This window comes from Ustilaginoidea virens, chromosome 4 (genome assembly GCF_000687475.1).
Source record: "Ustilaginoidea virens chromosome 4, complete sequence".
NCBI lineage: Eukaryota > Fungi > Ascomycota > Sordariomycetes > Hypocreales > Clavicipitaceae > Ustilaginoidea > Ustilaginoidea virens.
The window spans coordinates 1,762,412-1,779,624 of NC_057319.1; the positions used below are offsets into that span (position 1 = coordinate 1,762,412).

General features: G+C 50.0%; 5 protein-coding genes across 5 annotated transcripts; 4 read left to right on the plus strand and 1 right to left on the minus strand.

Annotated features, from left to right (window-relative positions):
• Positions 1-2,074: 2,074 nt before the first annotated feature.
• UV8b_04985 (uncharacterized protein) lies at positions 2,075-2,333 on the plus strand (the record flags this gene model as incomplete). The annotated part of the gene is made up of 2 exons (XM_043142483.1): positions 2,075-2,161; positions 2,232-2,333. 2 exons carry the CDS (start codon positions 2,075-2,077, stop codon positions 2,331-2,333), a joined length of 189 nt encoding a protein of 62 aa, XP_042998417.1.
• A 1,577-nt stretch (positions 2,334-3,910) lies between these two features.
• UV8b_04986 (uncharacterized protein) lies at positions 3,911-4,434 on the plus strand (the record flags this gene model as incomplete). Its single annotated transcript, XM_043142484.1, has 2 exons — positions 3,911-4,017; positions 4,140-4,434. 2 exons carry the CDS (start codon positions 3,911-3,913, stop codon positions 4,432-4,434), a joined length of 402 nt encoding a protein of 133 aa, XP_042998418.1.
• A 136-nt stretch (positions 4,435-4,570) lies between these two features.
• Positions 4,571-5,353, minus strand: UV8b_04987 (uncharacterized protein; the record flags this gene model as incomplete). Its single annotated transcript, XM_043142485.1, has 3 exons — positions 4,571-4,703; positions 4,871-5,100; positions 5,174-5,353. The coding sequence occupies 3 exons, from the start codon at positions 5,351-5,353 to the stop codon at positions 4,571-4,573; spliced, it is 543 nt and encodes a 180-aa protein (XP_042998419.1).
• A 2,589-nt stretch (positions 5,354-7,942) lies between these two features.
• On the plus strand, positions 7,943-8,827 carry UV8b_04988 (uncharacterized protein; the record flags this gene model as incomplete). The annotated part of the gene is made up of 1 exon (XM_043142486.1): positions 7,943-8,827. The coding sequence occupies one exon, from the start codon at positions 7,943-7,945 to the stop codon at positions 8,825-8,827; it is 885 nt and encodes a 294-aa protein (XP_042998420.1).
• Positions 8,828-9,651: 824 nt separating this feature from the next.
• On the plus strand, positions 9,652-10,308 carry UV8b_04989 (uncharacterized protein; the record flags this gene model as incomplete). The annotated part of the gene is made up of 3 exons (XM_043142487.1): positions 9,652-9,987; positions 10,045-10,191; positions 10,252-10,308. The coding sequence occupies 3 exons, from the start codon at positions 9,652-9,654 to the stop codon at positions 10,306-10,308; spliced, it is 540 nt and encodes a 179-aa protein (XP_042998421.1).
• Positions 10,309-17,213: the final 6,905 nt, after the last annotated feature.

Genomic DNA, 17,213 nt, shown 5'->3' on the forward strand with positions numbered 1-17,213 from the left:
GGGTATATTCTGATCAAGTATGTCGGGAAGATGGCTGCGAAATCTACCGACAAATAGAAGAAGACACTGCAACCGCACCTTCAAAGACGAAGCGGGAAATGCAGCCTTTGGATACACCCCCTTGGCTGCTTGGCTTTTCTCCTATTTGCAAATCATCCGGACGCTGGACCACGACGCTACCAGGACTGTTCCGCGTGGCCATGTGCGCCCGACACAGCCGCTTTATCCGGAATTACGTGTGATTGAATCCCCTGATTCGGGTTACGACGATTTTGGTTTCTCAACCCATCATGTCTTGCCTTGGTTCGAAAGTGTGTCGTGTGCTTGAGCTATCAAGACTTGAAGGATTCCCGCACGCATGGGGATACGTTGCAAATGGCCCGAGTCTGTCCGCGGACTTGTGCTATGTTTCTGGGAGGGAGCATGGTTAACACCAAGAATAACTCCAACTCTCGCCATGCTCAACGTCCCTGGGACTTGAGCGACTCGTAGCTGCAATTTACCGTGATGCCTTGATACTCGACTAGGCTTATGACAGAATCACCTCTGGTAAAGATGCACCATGATTGGCTCAGGAAGGGGTGATGGGGGCATATACTGCTAACCACAATGGTATCATCTACACAAGCCAAGGAGGGGAAGACGGATGACTTGCGTCGCTCGCAACGGCCAAAGTCGACGCACCATTGTGCTGGCTATCATGAATGTTCCTGCACCTGCGGCTTGGCAGCTTTCTTTCCACGTGGCCGGCAAGTATGCCGGTGCCGGTAACGGTAACGGTAACGGTTGCGGTTGCGGCTGCGGTTGCGGCTGCGGTTGCGGGTTACGGTTGCGCGAGCTGTGGAGCCCTTCCATCAGCAGCAGCAGCAACATTTCCGAGGGCTATTTCCGGTGCCGGCGGGTTGCAATAAAGCGCATGTCCTGGTCTCTGGTCTGTTGCCATCCAGTCGACGCTGGACCGTCGCGATGTGGACAGGACAGAGCAAGATGGTGGTTAAGCGCAAGCCTGGAGAGAAGCGGGCAAATGAGCGTTGTTACCAGACATCTGCCGTCTGCGATGGGGCGACGTCTCGGTAGCTTCATCCCGCAGGACGGGGCAGGGGCATTGCCTGGTACTAAAGGGAACTTGCAGTACACGTATTCCCGGCCACTAGATGGGATGGGAAATGCCGAGACTCGTGTGGCCTCTTGCCGCCGGCGCAAGGAAGTAGCCTTATGGAGGCGCGTCGTTAGGCGACCCAGCCGCAAAGTTTCGATGACCCAAGCCAACAGCGCGGGATTTTGGCCTGTACCTTGACGCTCTGTCAATACCGACGACAAGCTGAGGTGAGTTTGTCCCTTGATGCAACGGACCCGACCCGAATCATCATATCGTCGATTGCCTCGGTCCAACGGCATCGCCGACGCCCCATCCGCCCCGGTTCCTCCGCTTCAAACCACCAAATTTGGCCGCACGGCGTGATGATATCATTGCCACACCAGGGGATCCACCGTCTCGACTGTCAACGGCTGCCCCTGGTCGGTAGGGGCGTCGTTCGACCAGCAAAACACGTAAGTTGGGGGGGCCGCCGTCAGAGGCAGCCCAGCCCAGACCAGCCCGTCGGGTTTTTAGGCTTTGCAGCCGGCCCTTTCCAGGATAGCGACGATAGCGACTACCACCGAGCTCCACCAGAGCTTATTCGAAAAGCGGCCATTGAAAACAAGGTTGCTGAAGCAAGAGCGATGGTTCCGGCGCTACAATTGGCCAGCGTCGGGGCGGGTAGGCGGGGGGGGGAAAGCGCAAGGCACCCCCGTGTCGCCGTGATTGCCGTGATATCCGACCGGCGCGGTGGCTGAGTATCCGCCCTTTTTTGGGGGGCAGGGGGCAGGGGGCAGGGGCAAAGAACCCGACGTGCGCGCAGAGTGTATATATTCCACCGTCTCCTGGATTGCTCTTGCCTTCATCCTGTTCCTCAGCGTTTCCCCCCGTCCTGTTTGCCCCAAAGACCAGCCAGCAAAGCGCAGACTGCACTACGAATAGATCCGCCCTCCCCTCACCCTCCCGGCCGTGTTATCCGTGGTATTCCGCGTCAACATGCCTAGCGACGTCGTCAACCAGGCTCCCGCCAAGGAGGAGGTCCTCCCCGTTGATCCTTCCAGCGCTGCTGTGTCACAAGAGCCGGTGAGTTGCGGTCAATGACCCGTTGCGTGTGCCTCGCGAGGTTTGGTTGCTGAGCTGTTGCTGCTGGTAGTCTGCCGAGCCGCAGATGAGCATGGACACGGCCAGACTTCGAGGCGGAGAGGAGGCCTCGTGCAACTTCTGCTGCTGCGGGTGCGACGAACAGTGCTGCTAAGTGATGGAAGCCTGAGCCTGGCGCCACGTGGCTGACGCCGACGGGGTTGGGTTGGGATGTGTTGGGCTGGGTTGTATTTGATTTGGTCTGGTCTGGTCCTGTAGCGTACGTACACTTTTGGTGCGTCGCTTTGACTTTTCTGCTGGGAGAGAGATGAGATGAATTGATGAATCCGCACATGTCCTGGCAGCCTCTGGGCCTAGGCCTCGTTTCGTGAACTGGGCGTGCGTACTCGGTACTGCCACCTGCGTACTGCGTGCTGTACGGAGTACACGGGGCGGAAATGATTCTGACCAGGATGACGGATGATCGATCACCCAAGGGACTGAGCTTGGAAGCCTCCCTGGGCCGTCTGTCCTGGATTACGGGGGGCGCTGGTTCGCTTTCTCAGAGTCCAGAGTCCAGACCGACTTTTTGGGTTTGCCTGCTGACGACGGAGTTCTTCTACTCCGTATCCGTACGGAGTAAAAGAAGTCGCAGGTTCCACACCTGGCCTTCTGATACGCGCGACATGGAGTACACGCTACTCCGCGCTACAGTGCGGACTGCGAGATAGTCCGTAGAACCATCTAGACCCGATCATCGTTCGTTGGGCCCGTTGGGCCCGGTGGCTGGCCGGCAGGATCAACCTTTCCCCACCTGCCAAGCTTCAACCCACCACACCCGACCCGGGCGGCGGCTGATCCCTGCCTAATGCGTGTTCAACTCCCCAACTTCCAAGCCGTCATGCCATGCGAGTGGCCGCCACCAAGACTCGAAAGCCAAACGTACCGTCAAGCGAGGTATAGAGTAGTCCGAATCCGCGATCAGGCCGCAATCAAAATTCTCGTTGCAGGCTTTCAAGGTTTCAAAGCTTCAAGGCTTCAAGCCGCCTATCCTGACCGGCGGTTGGACCACGGACATCATCGTCCTTGCAAGTGACGTGACAATCGCAACAAGAAAGAGGTTGCCGACGCTCCAGTTTGCAATCGGCTTCATGCATCTCGCCCATAACGCACCCTTCGCCTACCCACGTGTATCGCTCCTGTTTTGCGCCTGGGCCGCTGATAGTGTGAGCTTTTGGCGTGGCTCTGATATCCATGTCCGTCTGCTGCTTTATACTGCCCGCTTGTTCGTAGCAAGTGTACCTCGACTCGGATATTCTCCCAGGCCTGCCGTCCATCTCATCTATGACGACTCGAGGCGAAGTCGTCGTCCCAGTCTCCTTTGCAAAGGTCAAGCCCAAAAGGCTTCGACCCTTAAAAGATCACCCTGTGGGGAGAGGAGATGCGCAAACGGAGCCGTGAGAAAGAACGTGCTCTGCCTGGAAAGCCTATGCTCGCAAAGCTTATATCCAGACATCCAACGGGCGGGGCTACGAAATCATTCCAATTGCAGTTGCACAATTGGCCTCGGCGCGACAGGGTATATGCTGGGGCGCCCTCCACGCGCTGATATCAACGAGGGACTGGATGCGCACAGCACCCGTGTTGTTTTCGTCACAGATTGCCGCACCGTATGCAAGGACGCTGTGAGCTCTTCTTGACCATCAAAAACCAGCTTCTATATAAGTATTTCTGTGATTTCAGACACCAACCATGGAGAATCGCCAGTCGCAAACGCAAGTTCGAGATAGACAAGGAAACCTCGTGCAGGCATTGCGTATACACCCTTTCAAGACCGGCATACTGGATGCCGGGGGCAGGTCCACGATGCTCGCAGGTTTCCTAGGCAGACACTATGCTAGATTGCACTGCGGGACGGGAGCAACGCAACCGGCTTGGAATCCGTCAATGAAAATAAGCCGCTGAAAAATACACGTGGCAGACTCGTGGCAGACTCGGTGAGCAGCATGCAGGGCTTCATCAATCGGCGTCATCAGGTGTTCGTCGTCAAGGTACATTTCGACCATCAGCGGCGGATGACGGTCATGGTAAAAGACAGGATAGTCGCACAGAGTGGACGAGCCATACATGCCCATTGCCCCGTCTCAGAAGGAAGCTATGGCAGCGCAGCCACGCCGCCGCGCCGCCGCGCCATTGCAAATCCCACGCTTCTTCGCGACTGGCTCGAGCCACAATGGCAGAATAGCCTGAGCCAGTGGCGGAAAACCGCGGCCTGATGCCGGATGCCTGATACCGTTCAAGCTGCTCGGCTCGCCCTTGATGATCCCTCCAGCTACACAAATCGCCGACAGGGTGATATGATAGCATGGCACCGCCCGCGCTCCCCTATCATAGCCCGTGCCGCAACGCCCGTCACAAGTTTTCGAGATGGAGAGCAAGCTCATCGAGTTCTTTGCGCGTGGCCAGATGCTTTTGACTTTGCTCCTCGTACTTTTTCTCCCAACTGTCTCTCTCTGCCTCGATGGCCTTGATCTGCCGCTCGGAGCTGTTTCCTCTCCATTACTAGGTGCGCTAGAAGTATATGGCGGCTTTCGTCGAAGGGTTTTTTTTTTTTTTTTTTTTTTTTTTTTTTTGGGTTGGCAGGCAGGCAGGGAGCGAGGGAGAGAGGAGGATGCAGAGCGTCACCCGGGGGTTTGCTTGCCTGGCACGTACTTGTCGGCCTCGATTTCCAGCATGTTCAGCTTGGCAACGAGCCTTTTGACCTCCTCGGCTGCGTCGTCTGCGGCGTCGAGCGCCCTCTCGGCCGCCTGGACCTTTGCGTGTAGGGTCTCAATCAGGGCGACTTTGGCTGCCAGATCTTGGTTGAGCTGTCGCACCTCTGCCCTTAGCGAGTCGTTCTCCTTCTCAAGGGAATCGGCTTTGGACGAGAGGGCGTTCAATTTCTGGCGTGGGCATCCGTGGTGGGGGTTTCAGCGTTTGCATGGATTTGTACGTGGATTTCTGCCATGCACCTACATCCTTGATGCGATCCATGGCGAGTCTCGAGATGGGTCTGGTTGAACGTCTTGGACGCGGCCAGGGGTGTGGCGTGGCAGTCTCGTTGGGGGTCTTTGCACGTCGACGTCTCGACTCGAAACCTGGGCCCGACAGTGGACACCAGCTGTACGGAGGACTCCAGTCTGCACAAGACAACATCGTCGTCGAGTTCGCAGGGCACCAAGGGTTTATTATACATGGTGGGCGACTGGCGGGCATCCTGGGCAGGCGGCAACCTCCGAGCGGGACATGAGAATTGATCAATTGATGTCAACTGCCTGGGCGCCACCGCTGTATTCCCAGGCCGAATTGATCAGGCTGGGTTGATCAGACGGCCCAGACCGCTACGCGGCCAACTACATGTAGTTAGTTACATTAGCCCCTTGCCAAGCGCCCTGTGGGCCGCAACATGCCCCTTGCCTCCAGACCAGTTGAGTTGATATACATACCCATCGGAGCCTAAAGACACCCGGGTGCTCATGCGGTGCCGCGGCGCTTGCGTCTCAGATATGGTGACATTCTTCAAGATGACTAGACGCCCATGATGATGCGTATGGGAAACCCGGGGTCAATATGAAACGAGCTGGTCTCGGTCGGCTTGATCCAACACGACGCCCGAAAATGCTGCTAATAACTTGGTTCTGCTTTCAAGCCCCCAGCAGCAAATAATATGTGTCGAGCAGCTACAAGATTTTTTTCGTCTTTTTCTTCTTCTTTTTTTTTTTTTTTTGGCCTCACTAGCTTTTGCCCTTCAGCGTTCCCAGCGACACGCTCCGTGGCTTCTTTGGCGTGGATTACCACGGTCACGACCTCAAAACACAGACGCACCACCTAGCTCGAGCATGCTTGCAGTCGCCAACCCAGTGAGCGACCACAGCCTCTCGAACCAATACTGTCCACACGTATGTAATGATGAACGGAACGACGGAGACTCAAGTGTAACAGAATCGATTTTTGGGTGGGGGCTGTATCCAGCATATTCTCAAAGCTGGGCCCGCGGAGCAAGATGGTCAGCTCCTTGAAGCGGCTGGCGACGGCCTTGTCGGCGATGGAGCCTTTTCTTGGGGCGAATCGGCAGCGCGAGGTCGACAGGTTCTTTAGAAATAGAGCGGATATGGTCGGAACCTGCCAATGCTTGCTTCAATGACTGGTTCACCACAGGTTGAAACGGGTACGCTTGTTGCCACCTCGTCCAGAAGGCTTCTCACACAACAAAAAAAAAAAAAAAAATTTTTTTTTTAGACTCACCCCAGTCTTACGCACGTTTCGCGGACCGGGTCAGAGGTTTCATGTCATGTTGGTGGCGCCCTCTCTGATGGCCGGCTCAACTATGGCCGCGCCTCTCAAGGCCCGATTGCTCGACTGGGTTCGTCATGCACCATGCTTGTGCTGGGATGCAACGTGCGTTGTGCCTGGAGGCCCACGTATTGGGGCTTCCAAGAGGAAATAGTTGTTACAGGCATTGCCACGTATTTCGACGACGTTCCCGCATTTCTCTTGGATGCGGCGCGATCCGATGCGTGCGTTGCCCTGGCCTTTGCCCCCATACGTCCAAGAAGCCTATTCGGACTTGGCGAATAAACTGCGACCACGGGGCGGACGGGTCGAGCCACCCGCAGACGGCGGTAGTGATGAAGCCGCTTCAGCACAGATGTGCAGGGCTCGCCTGACATGGAGGGGACGGCTCGCGCGGGCAGAAATATCGAACGAGGGCGGTTGCGGCGCCAATAGCTCCTTTTCCTTGCCGGGGACAAACTGCGAGGCGATTGTCAACCTGAAAGAGTTTCCGCTACGGTGTGACAGTCGCGAGAACTGCCGCAACCGACTGGCAAATGGTGGTTTGGTATTCCTGCATGGTCGGTAGGGTTGTCGGACGCGTCAACTGTAGAAGACGTTCTCGCACGGCGAGTTGGCACGGGGAACCGGTCTTGGGCGGCAAAGGCCATCTTCTCGTGACGGTGCGAGACGTCTGGGAAATTTGGTGTTTTCCGTGTGCTGGTTAGAATGGGGAAAATTGGAAAAAACATGGATTTTACAAAAATGGTAGGTAGGCTGTGATGATTGATCCACAAACTGGTTGTCGCAGCACCGAATTTTACGATTCCGTCGCAAGGTACGTACCTCGGTAGACTGATAATAAAGTTCCACCCAACTATGACCACGACTGGATCACGTGGCTTGGCGCCCCCCGGAACGAAAGTCATTGGCCCGACGCACCTACGGATAAATGCATCCACTCCACCGTGCATATAGAGCAAAGCCACACCGTTAACTGCGGATGCGGGGCCCGAAGCATATAACATCTCCAGTCGTCATCGCCATGTTCAACTCTGCAAGCACGGCTGACTACCAAAAGGTGCCCAGTTACTCGTAGTACGGATGCGAGGTGCATGCCTTCTTGGTAAACAGACTGTTAGTGAAGCCAACCCAGTTGACAGCCATTGCATTGACAGCCCACCATTGCTTGAAGTGAAAGTGGGACGCTCGGTAGATCTACGGAATACAGAGAGCCGAGTGCCGAGTGCCGAGTGCCGAGTGCCGAGTACAGAGTTCATACTTTACAGTGCGCCGTCGGCGCCAAATTCCAGCACTTTGCACAGAGCCATGAGAAAGATGTGTCAGCTGCGCAAGGGACCGAGATGAACATAATCTCCTCTCGACAAGCGACCAACAAGACCTCTCGGCTGGCGGCTTCACAACAGCCATGCGCAACGTTCCGATATCCCTCGCCAAGGCCAACACAACACCATGCCGGGATTCCTCCCCGACGAGCTTATGGAGCTGCAACTCGCGCAGATCGACCTGCTCGTGGCTATGTTTCCGGGGCAAGACCCAACCTGGCTAGATGAGTCCTCGTCGACATGGCTCAACGCCTTTCGAGACCTGCACAGCGGCCGCATTCCCGCTCTGCCACCCGATGCCCCGTCCGCCGTGTCCCTGCTTCTCACCTGCCCAGTCACCTGCCAAGCGGATGGCAGGCACCGGAGCCCAGAGACCATCCAGCTGGACATTACCGTCCCCTTTACGCACGACGGCGACGCAGACGAACCCCCGCACCCGAGGGTACGTCTGGTCCAACCAGGGTGGATGAGCAAGGCAGAGGCCGCGGCGCTCGCGGCCGACGTGCCCGAAGACGAGGACGTGTTCGCCACGATTGAGCACATCAGAGAAGCTGCGTCGCGCCAGCTGTCATGGCCGCCACCCCGAGAGAGCCGGGGCCTGGAGCAGCGAGAGGAGGCGCAGACGCTGTCCAGGATATGGTACTACTTCCCGTCGATAAGCACGCGCTCCAAGCGCGACGACATTGTCAGGTACGCGCCCGCCTACAACCTGACGGGGTTCCTGCTGTCGGGAAAGCCGGGGGTGCTGTGTCTGGAGGGCGCATCGGACAGCGTGGACGCCTACATCAAGTTCATCAAGACGGAGAGTTGGAGCGACATCCCGGCCAGTCATAAAAAGGTGAGCGAGCGGTTCAGGGAGCGGGGCGTCACGAGGGCGTTTGGGGACATGCGGGAGATTACGGATGCGTTGGACAAGAGGGGCGAGAGGGCAAATAGGGCGGATATGAAGCTGCTGGAGGCGTGGCTGGTGGAGCGAGGGCTGGGTGAGGCATTTATGAAGGTGTTGACCTGACGACGGCCATGCGGAGCGGCAGATGTTGATGGCAGCATATTGATTGTTGCGGAGGGCAGATGGACCTCGTTTGGGTGCAGAAACGCAAGTGCTTCGATGGGGGAGTCGGAGAAATGGTGCCTGTACGTGACGACCGCATGCATATACCTGGCATGGACTCTAGGGTAATAATAGCAGCATCGTATTTGGAGAGGAGGAATAGCAGCTTCTTGTGCCGAGAGCAAGAATAGCAGCAACCCTGAATACCTGAGGAAGAATGGTGCCTGATCTGAATACCTCGGGGAGAATAACGACTAATTTTGGAATGCAGTAGCATCCCCTTGAAGAATAAATAGCCACACTGAATCATCTTCTTGATGCATGTTCGGCTTTACCCTGGCGCTTCTTCGCAAGACTCGACCACTTGGCAAACGGGAACCCGCAGCGACATGTCCACCACAAAAAGGAACAGTCCCCTTGATAGACCGTGTACGGCTTAAATATAGTCTCGGCGTAGCGGGCATTCCCCAGAGTCGGTGCGCAGCAGAGAACCCCAAGCGCCCTGTGCTCCATTCACCACCTCGGGCTCGCCGGCGTTGCTCCTGTTGCCCCCTCCAACCTGGCGATGGCGTTGGCAAAAAATAGCAGCAGAGGATCCCCAGGGAATCTTTCCCGCATCCTCGCTGCATCAATATATAACCCAGGCTGCCGTGCGGTTTGACTAGCCTAGGCTCTCTCAGTTTGCCCATCCACTCCTTTGCCCAAAGTCGCTCGTTTCAATACGAAAAGGAAAACAAATCAAACCAAAACACCAAAGAGTCAAGACACTTGCCCTCCTTTTGATCATGAAGAGTCAGATCGCCTTTCTTGCCTTTGCCGTGGCCGGGGCTTTGGCAAGCCCAGCGCCCATAAAGGGCAAGAGCAATGCCGTCTCAGAGGTTGACGACCTGGGCACCGCTGACTCCTCCGGCCTGGACGACACCCCCCCCACGACGCAGTTCCCCGATGATGGCTTAGGATCGACTGACCCAGCCGACTCGGGCTTCGGCTCCGGGTCCGGCGACGCCGGCACGGGCACGGGCATCGACAGCGTCGGTGATGGCTCCGTGGCTGACGCCGGCTCTTCCACTGCCGGCTCTTCCAGTACCGGCTCTTCCGCTGCCGCTGGTGGCACGATAGGGGTGAGTCGGGACGAGACCTAAGCGCGCAAACGGCTCGGTGGCTAATCCTCCGCGCAGACGTGCAAGAAGAAGAAGAACACGTGCGTTGTGAAGAAGACCAAGAGCGCCGACACGAGCGACCTGGTGAGGCGCATCATCGACGAGTTGGTCAGCAAGGCCAAGGGCAAGGGCAAGGGCAAGGGCAAGTGCTCCAAGGCCGCACCGGTAAGTTTCCGCCACGCGCAGCCGCGAAGGCTTGCAAGGCCACGATGCTGACTTGTGCAGTGTACCCGGGACGGCAACTCGTGCTCGCTGTCGGGAAAAACTGCCGAGTGCACTTAGCGGCGCAGGAGGGCAGGATAAACGACGGCTTGAAGGGACGGGGCACGCCTGTTTTGGGGGAAGGGGGGGTTACTGGTTTGCAGACTGCATTATGTTATATGGACGCTCGTTGTGCAAGATGGAACATATATATACGCTCGTTGAAAGAGGTTGGCTTGCCTTGTGCCTTGAATATCAAGCAATCATGTTTGTGATTCAATTCCCACTGTCCGAGGGGGGTTGTGGATGAGAGCCGTGCGATGAATCGCAAGGGCGGCTTCGCAAAGATCGGCCGCGGTCCGTCTCCTGTGGCAATGAACATGACGTCTCCGGGTTGCGAGCAAACCTGGTATCCTGGTAATGGAGGGAATCAGATGGGGCAGGTGATGGGCTTGTCCTTGTCACAGCGGCCAAGCGTATCCCTTCACGGAGGCTATCTTGGGTTTCAGTAATGTATACATGACCTACCCCTTCCGGGCTTCGGTTCGGCTAACCAGGGCCTGAAATGGACAAGAGCACGCGGCTCTCTTCAAGCCTCGGCGCGTGTGCGGAGCCATACAGTTGCAGGGCTAAGATGACGGCGCGGACCAGGGAGCAAAGAAGGCTACGGCGGCCTGCTCCAAAGAATGTAATGAGCGGCAGATACATCGAGGAGGCCACGACAACACTTTCGCTTCTAACCCATGGGGGAGGGGTGTCGATCCCGGCCCAAGGTGCAGTCTGCAAGCGGAAGCAGTACACGGGGAAATAGCTGGGACGTGGCACTTTTGGTCGAGGCGGCGTGGATTCTGGAAGCCAATCTGCTTTTCAGGATTCCCAAGGGAAACCAGACAGGTTTGACGTGCGCGTGCTGCAACTACGCATGACTGAGATATGGGGCAGACCCTTTGACACACCATTCCTTGTGTTTCAGAAGAGGGGTGATTCGGCTGGAGTCTGGGCCTTGACCAACCCGTCGCGAGCCGGGCTAAACTCCCAGGTAGCGTCATGTACGCGTGAAAAGCATTTGCCATCCGTATCCGTGAGAGATACGTCGCTTATATCTACAGACACGCCCTGACGCGGCGAGGCGGTTTGGGAGTGTCCAATTCGCAGTTCAAGGCCGAGAAGCACATCATATCGATGCTTCACTGTGGAATGAAGCAATGAACTAGCGACTGAAGAAGTCACTGCCCCGTTTGCTAGCTTGCGAGGGGTGCCGGGAGGGCTGTCCTGGGTTCGAGCTGGGGCAAAAAGGCCGAGTCGGTATCCCTACGGCTGGTTCGCTGCATCTCAGCGATTCCTTGCACATTGTAGGCTTGCTTCCTCGGAGCTGTTCGATGGCTTTGCAAGGATGGGGCTCACTTATTCCCCCAAGGAAGCCAAAGGGCCGCAGGTGAAAGATGCAGCCCGGGCCTGGCATGGGTAATGGGTGGCTATACACGACATGGCACTCTCGACTTGCAAGACGACGCCTGATACATTCAGCTTGCACGCGTTTGCGCCGTGGCCAAGCTGCCAGCCAAACCCTCCAGGGCGCACTACAGGATGGCTGTAGAATAGTCATGCAACAGCCACGGCACGGTAATTTCTTCAGGTACGTAGTGGACAGGTGAATGGCCATCCGAGGTGATTCGATAGATGCGCCGTGCCTAACCGGGACCAGACCCCGGTGATAATCCCCTTCCAAGAACGGAGTCTCCGATGAGCGTTGCCGCCTATGTATGAAGGAGGGCGGAATAGACAAGGCATGCCGCGGAGCAGTCGTTTCGGGCCTTCACGTGCATGGTGTCGGCAAGGAACGGACGGCATCACGACGCCACCATGTCGCGGATGAGATGCCCGCTTGTCCTGGGCCATGTCGGCAGGTGTAAGTCAGGCCGCGCTCCCGGTCGGCCGTCTTTGTGAATCCAGCTCGTGGAGGTACCGCCGGCGAAAGGCTCGGGGTTTGAAGTACGAAGTACGAGGTTTAAGAGGTGGACTTGTCGCGAGATTGCCGATATCTGTGCAGAAATGCTGGGTTTTGGTAACCTCTCCTCTTCACGTTCCTTGTCGAGACTTTTGACAGCTTCCATTGCTTCGGCTCAGGAGGCTTTGCAAAACCAGCACGACGGACGGCTCGCCATATCGGGCCGCAATTGGAGAAGACGAAGAGTGGAAAAAAAAAAGAGAGACAGAGGGGGGAGTGGTTGCAAACGGGAAGAGAAAAAGAAAGAAGAGAAAGAAAAAGAAAAGAAAGGGAAAAGGAAGGGGGCCGGAGCCATGGAGGTCCAAGTCAATGCAACGCAAGGCAACCCGTGACACAAGCATCATGCCGGGTCCCAAGGACGGCCTTGTCATGCACCCCGGTTGTCAACCTGGTGATCGACGCACAGCGCCAAGGGATTGCCAGGGATTTCCGCCAAATGCAGCGTGTCCGTCTCCCCGCTGACGTTTCATGTACCATGTGCCATGTGCCAGGTACGATGCACGATATGAGACTACATATCAACCGACCTATGCCCCCCCCTTGTCATTCGACCCCCCCATAATAACTTAACTGACCTGACCAAGGCTCTTTCCTAATATAGAGATACGCTAATAAAGAGTAGTGGATCCTTTAATCTACAGTAGCCACTAGACTATAAGTATCTTTATATATATTTTCCTATAGGAGGTGACTTCTATTATATTTTTACTAGGTATCCCTACCTAAGAACCTAATATTAAAAGTAAATAAAGTACCTTTATATAGACTTTTCTATAGAAAGTGACTTCCTTTCTTTTTACTAGGTAGGTACTTAGGTACTTAGGTATTATAGTAGAAAAAAGTACCTTTATATATATTTTTCTATATAAAGTGACTTCTAATACTTCTATTAAGTGCCTAGTACCTAGGTACCTAAGTACCTACCTATTTAGTAGGTACTAGGGATAGAAAGAGAGGTAGATACCTTTATATATATATTTCTATATAATATTACGGGCTCGGGCTACGCCCGTGCCATAATATAGCTAGGACTCGGGCTGCGCCCGCGTCTAGCCTAAGAAGGGCAATAGACAGAGTCACGGGACTATACTAAGACTCCGATACGTATTATAATCGAGATATAAATAGACTAGATAGAAGGTTCCTATTTAAATCCTTTTCCTTCCTCTTTAGTCTATTTAATATATATTACTAACGCCTATTCGCAGCCGCCCTAGGGCTAGTCCGTTATATTTAAATAGACTCTCTCAGCCTTGCTATTATAACCCCGTATTATAGAACCAATAATATAAGCGTTACACGATATCGAAATAAGCACGCCTAATAAGATAAGGGCAGACGGCATAGGGCAGCAGCGCCCCCGACGTAATATATACACCTAAATGCAGCAACTTTCCGAGGGAATGCAATAAATTTAATCGCAGATAAACTCTTTATAGGCCTATCTTGTAGAGTAGGCGAGTAAACCCTAACCGGAATACTAACCGGTCCTAGTAATACAATAGGGCAGACCTATCCCCTTTACTACTCTCGATACGGCTTATACCTAACCTAAATATAAGCCGATCCCAATAGGGGACCCTTTTAATAGTAAAAAGATAATATTTATAGCCTAGCGAACCTTTATATAATATAAACTTAAGGTCAATAAGGACTTTATTAGGGACGAAAAGATATAGTAGATATTTATCTTTTAAAACCTATCTTCTATAGTCTAATTATAAATCGCAGCCTTTTTCGAGAATAGTAAGGCCTATGATTATAATATAATAAAATTCTTTAAATACCTTTAATATTTCTTTAAGGATCTATATCGATAGGATTATATAATTACTAAACTTAAGTACTCTTTACACTAAGGCCTTAAAGAACTTTTTACTACCTTCTTTATCTAGTTTAAAGAAAAGCTAGCGCTTATAAAAGGAATTAGCTAGCCTAAAAAAGTAAAACTTAAATACCTCCGTTCCGCATTAAATGCTAAAATAGCCGATAAGATTATCGGACTTAGGGTCTCCTATAATAACTACTACCTAGTAGTTAACTGCTATTATTAGATCGCTATTAACCTTAAGACTAATATAACGATTAAGCGCTACTTTAATCCTCCTCGCGACTAATAAAATAATAACTAGGATATAGAGGGTAATATATAGATAATAGGTATTAACTAGTTTGCTTTAAAGAGTAAGCAATATATAGCTAAATAGGTCTTATAAGAGGTCTTTAACGAGTAATAGAAGAAGGATCTATACCTTTATTATAGTGCTTCTACCTACTATATATAGAAATACTATTTGTAAAAGGCCTATAGATTAAGAATAGTTAAAATAGCTATAGTAGACTCTTAGGCTACTAAGGATAATAATAGCGATAATACTTAAGGAAAAAAATAGCCTTTAAGTTTAATCTCGCGAGAGGGCTTAAAGTATATACTAAAAACCCTAATTAATTATAAAAAGGACTTTATATAAGAGAGATAAAAAAAATTATAAAATATATAGATAAACACCCCTTTTTAATACCAATATTATATAAATCTTATACTTTTATTAATACCTTAATCGACTCGGGTTATAATTACTATAGTACTATAAGCGAAAAAATAGTGTAATAGTTAGGTCTCTAACCTATCCGCCTATTATAATATAGGGAAATCGGAACGGCAGTAGAGATTTAAAGCCGTTTAGGGGAATGCAAAAAAGTAACTTCCTTTATTATGCATATTATTCGTATAGATATTAATATTAATAGCTAGCCTTCTATAGTTATACTTTATATAATCCTAGGCCTTACCTATAATATTATCTTAGGTCTCCTTTAGATGGAATACCGTAATATAATATTATAAGCAAAACGATATTAGATATAGATCGGAGTAGTAAGTAATTTTATTATTTAGGAATTAGCAATATAGCAGTCTAGCCCTATTATGGTTAATATTTTTAGTTTAGTCTTCTATAGTATACTTTAGCAGGCGAAGCATTCTAAGGACTAATCGACCTCTTTTATTACTATAAGCCTATAAGAGATAATATATATCCTTTATATTACGCTTCTGCTATATTAAGACTTTATACTATCTCTATAGAAGCTGTGGGTATTACCCCTAAAGTTATAGGAATTTAATAACCTATTTAATAAAGAAAAGGCCTTTAGCCTTCCTCTATACTAGGGTATATTAGACTATTATATTTAGCTTAAAAAGGCCTCGGATAAGAGTATACTAGACCTACCTTAAGGCCTATTATATAATATACCATAAGACTAGCTACTTAAGGTTTAGAGATAAGTAACTAACCTTATAGATAAAGGATAAATTTAGGCAAGCTCTTTATTAGTAGTAGCTTTAGTCCTCCTAACTAGGAAGGGGAATAAAGGGTGGCATTTTTATATAGATTACTAAGCCCTAAATAAGGTTATAGCCTAAGACTAATACCCCCTCCTACTAATTAAGGAGACCCTATAATCTTTATCCTAAGTAAAATAGTTTACTAAGGTCGATATATACGCAGCATTCTATAAAATCTATATTGCAGAAGGCGATAAATACCTTATTGTATTCTATATGCGATTTAGCCTTTTTAAGTAGCTTATAACGCCCTTTAGCCTTATTAGAGCCCTTATAATATTCTAATAATATATTAATAGGGCCTTAGGGAATACACTTAGCGATTTTGCGACTATATACTTTAATAATATCTTTATTTATATCTTAGGATTAAAGGAGGATTATATAAAATGCATTAAGGATATACTCTAACGACTTTAAGATACTAATCTTAACCTAGACTTAGAGAAGTATAATTTTACTATAATAGAGGTCTGGTATTTAGGTTATATTATAATAATAGGAAAAGAGATCTATTTAGACCTTAAAAAGATTAAGGCTATTTAGAACTAGGAAGCCCCTATAAAACTAAAGGGGGTCTAAAGCTTCCTTAGCTTTATAAATTTTTATTGCGATTTTATTTTTAATTTCTCTTGATTCGCTAAACCCTTAATTAAGTTAATAAAGAAAAGGGTTCCCTTCTAGTAGTTAGATAAAGAAGAGGAGGCATTTTAAGCGCTTAAGAATTACTTTATTTTATACTTAATTCTTATTTAATAAGACCCTAATAAAAAGATAATTCTTAAAATAGATAGCTTTAGTACTATTCTTAGTAGCTACCTCTCTTAAATTAAGGAGGATAAAGTCCTCTACCCTATTATATACTATTCTATATATTTAATAGATACTAAATGGAATTATATAATTTATAATAAAGAGCTCTTTACTATTATCTTTTATTTTAAGGTATAATTAGCTAAACTCCGATCGGTAGCCTCTTTATTTACTATCCTTATAGACTATAAGAATCTAAAGTATTTTACTCGACCCTATAAGATATTAAAATAGCAGGCTAAATAGGCTGAAATACTAATACTCTTTAATTTCTATCTCTAGTATAGGCTAGGGTTATAAACTTAATGCCTAAACGCCCTATCTTAATAAGAATAAAAAGCTAGTAGTATAATACTAAAGATTAGCTAAATCTTAAAACTGCTATCGATTTTAATACTCTATCCAGATTTAACTACTAAACCGGTTCCTATAGCTATACCTTTAGGATTTAGCTTACCTAATAGCTTATATATTTTTGCCGACTCTTACCTTTAGACACTCTAGGATTAAGCTATAGCTAAAGATAAAACGTATAGGGTATATTAGGAAGTAATAGTAAAAGGCAAAAGATACTTTCCGACTAAGGCTTTAATAAAGGAATAAATTATAGATTACACCCTAAATACTTATAGTATACTTCTCTATTAGGGATGGATATAACTCCTATCTTTTAAACCCCTAACTACTATAGTTATATAGCGATACTATAAATTACCTACTATAGACTATCTAGGGAAGAATATTACATTCTAATTATTATATTAAGATTACTACTTTAATAATATATCTTTAGCGGTAACGAGATATATCTAGAAT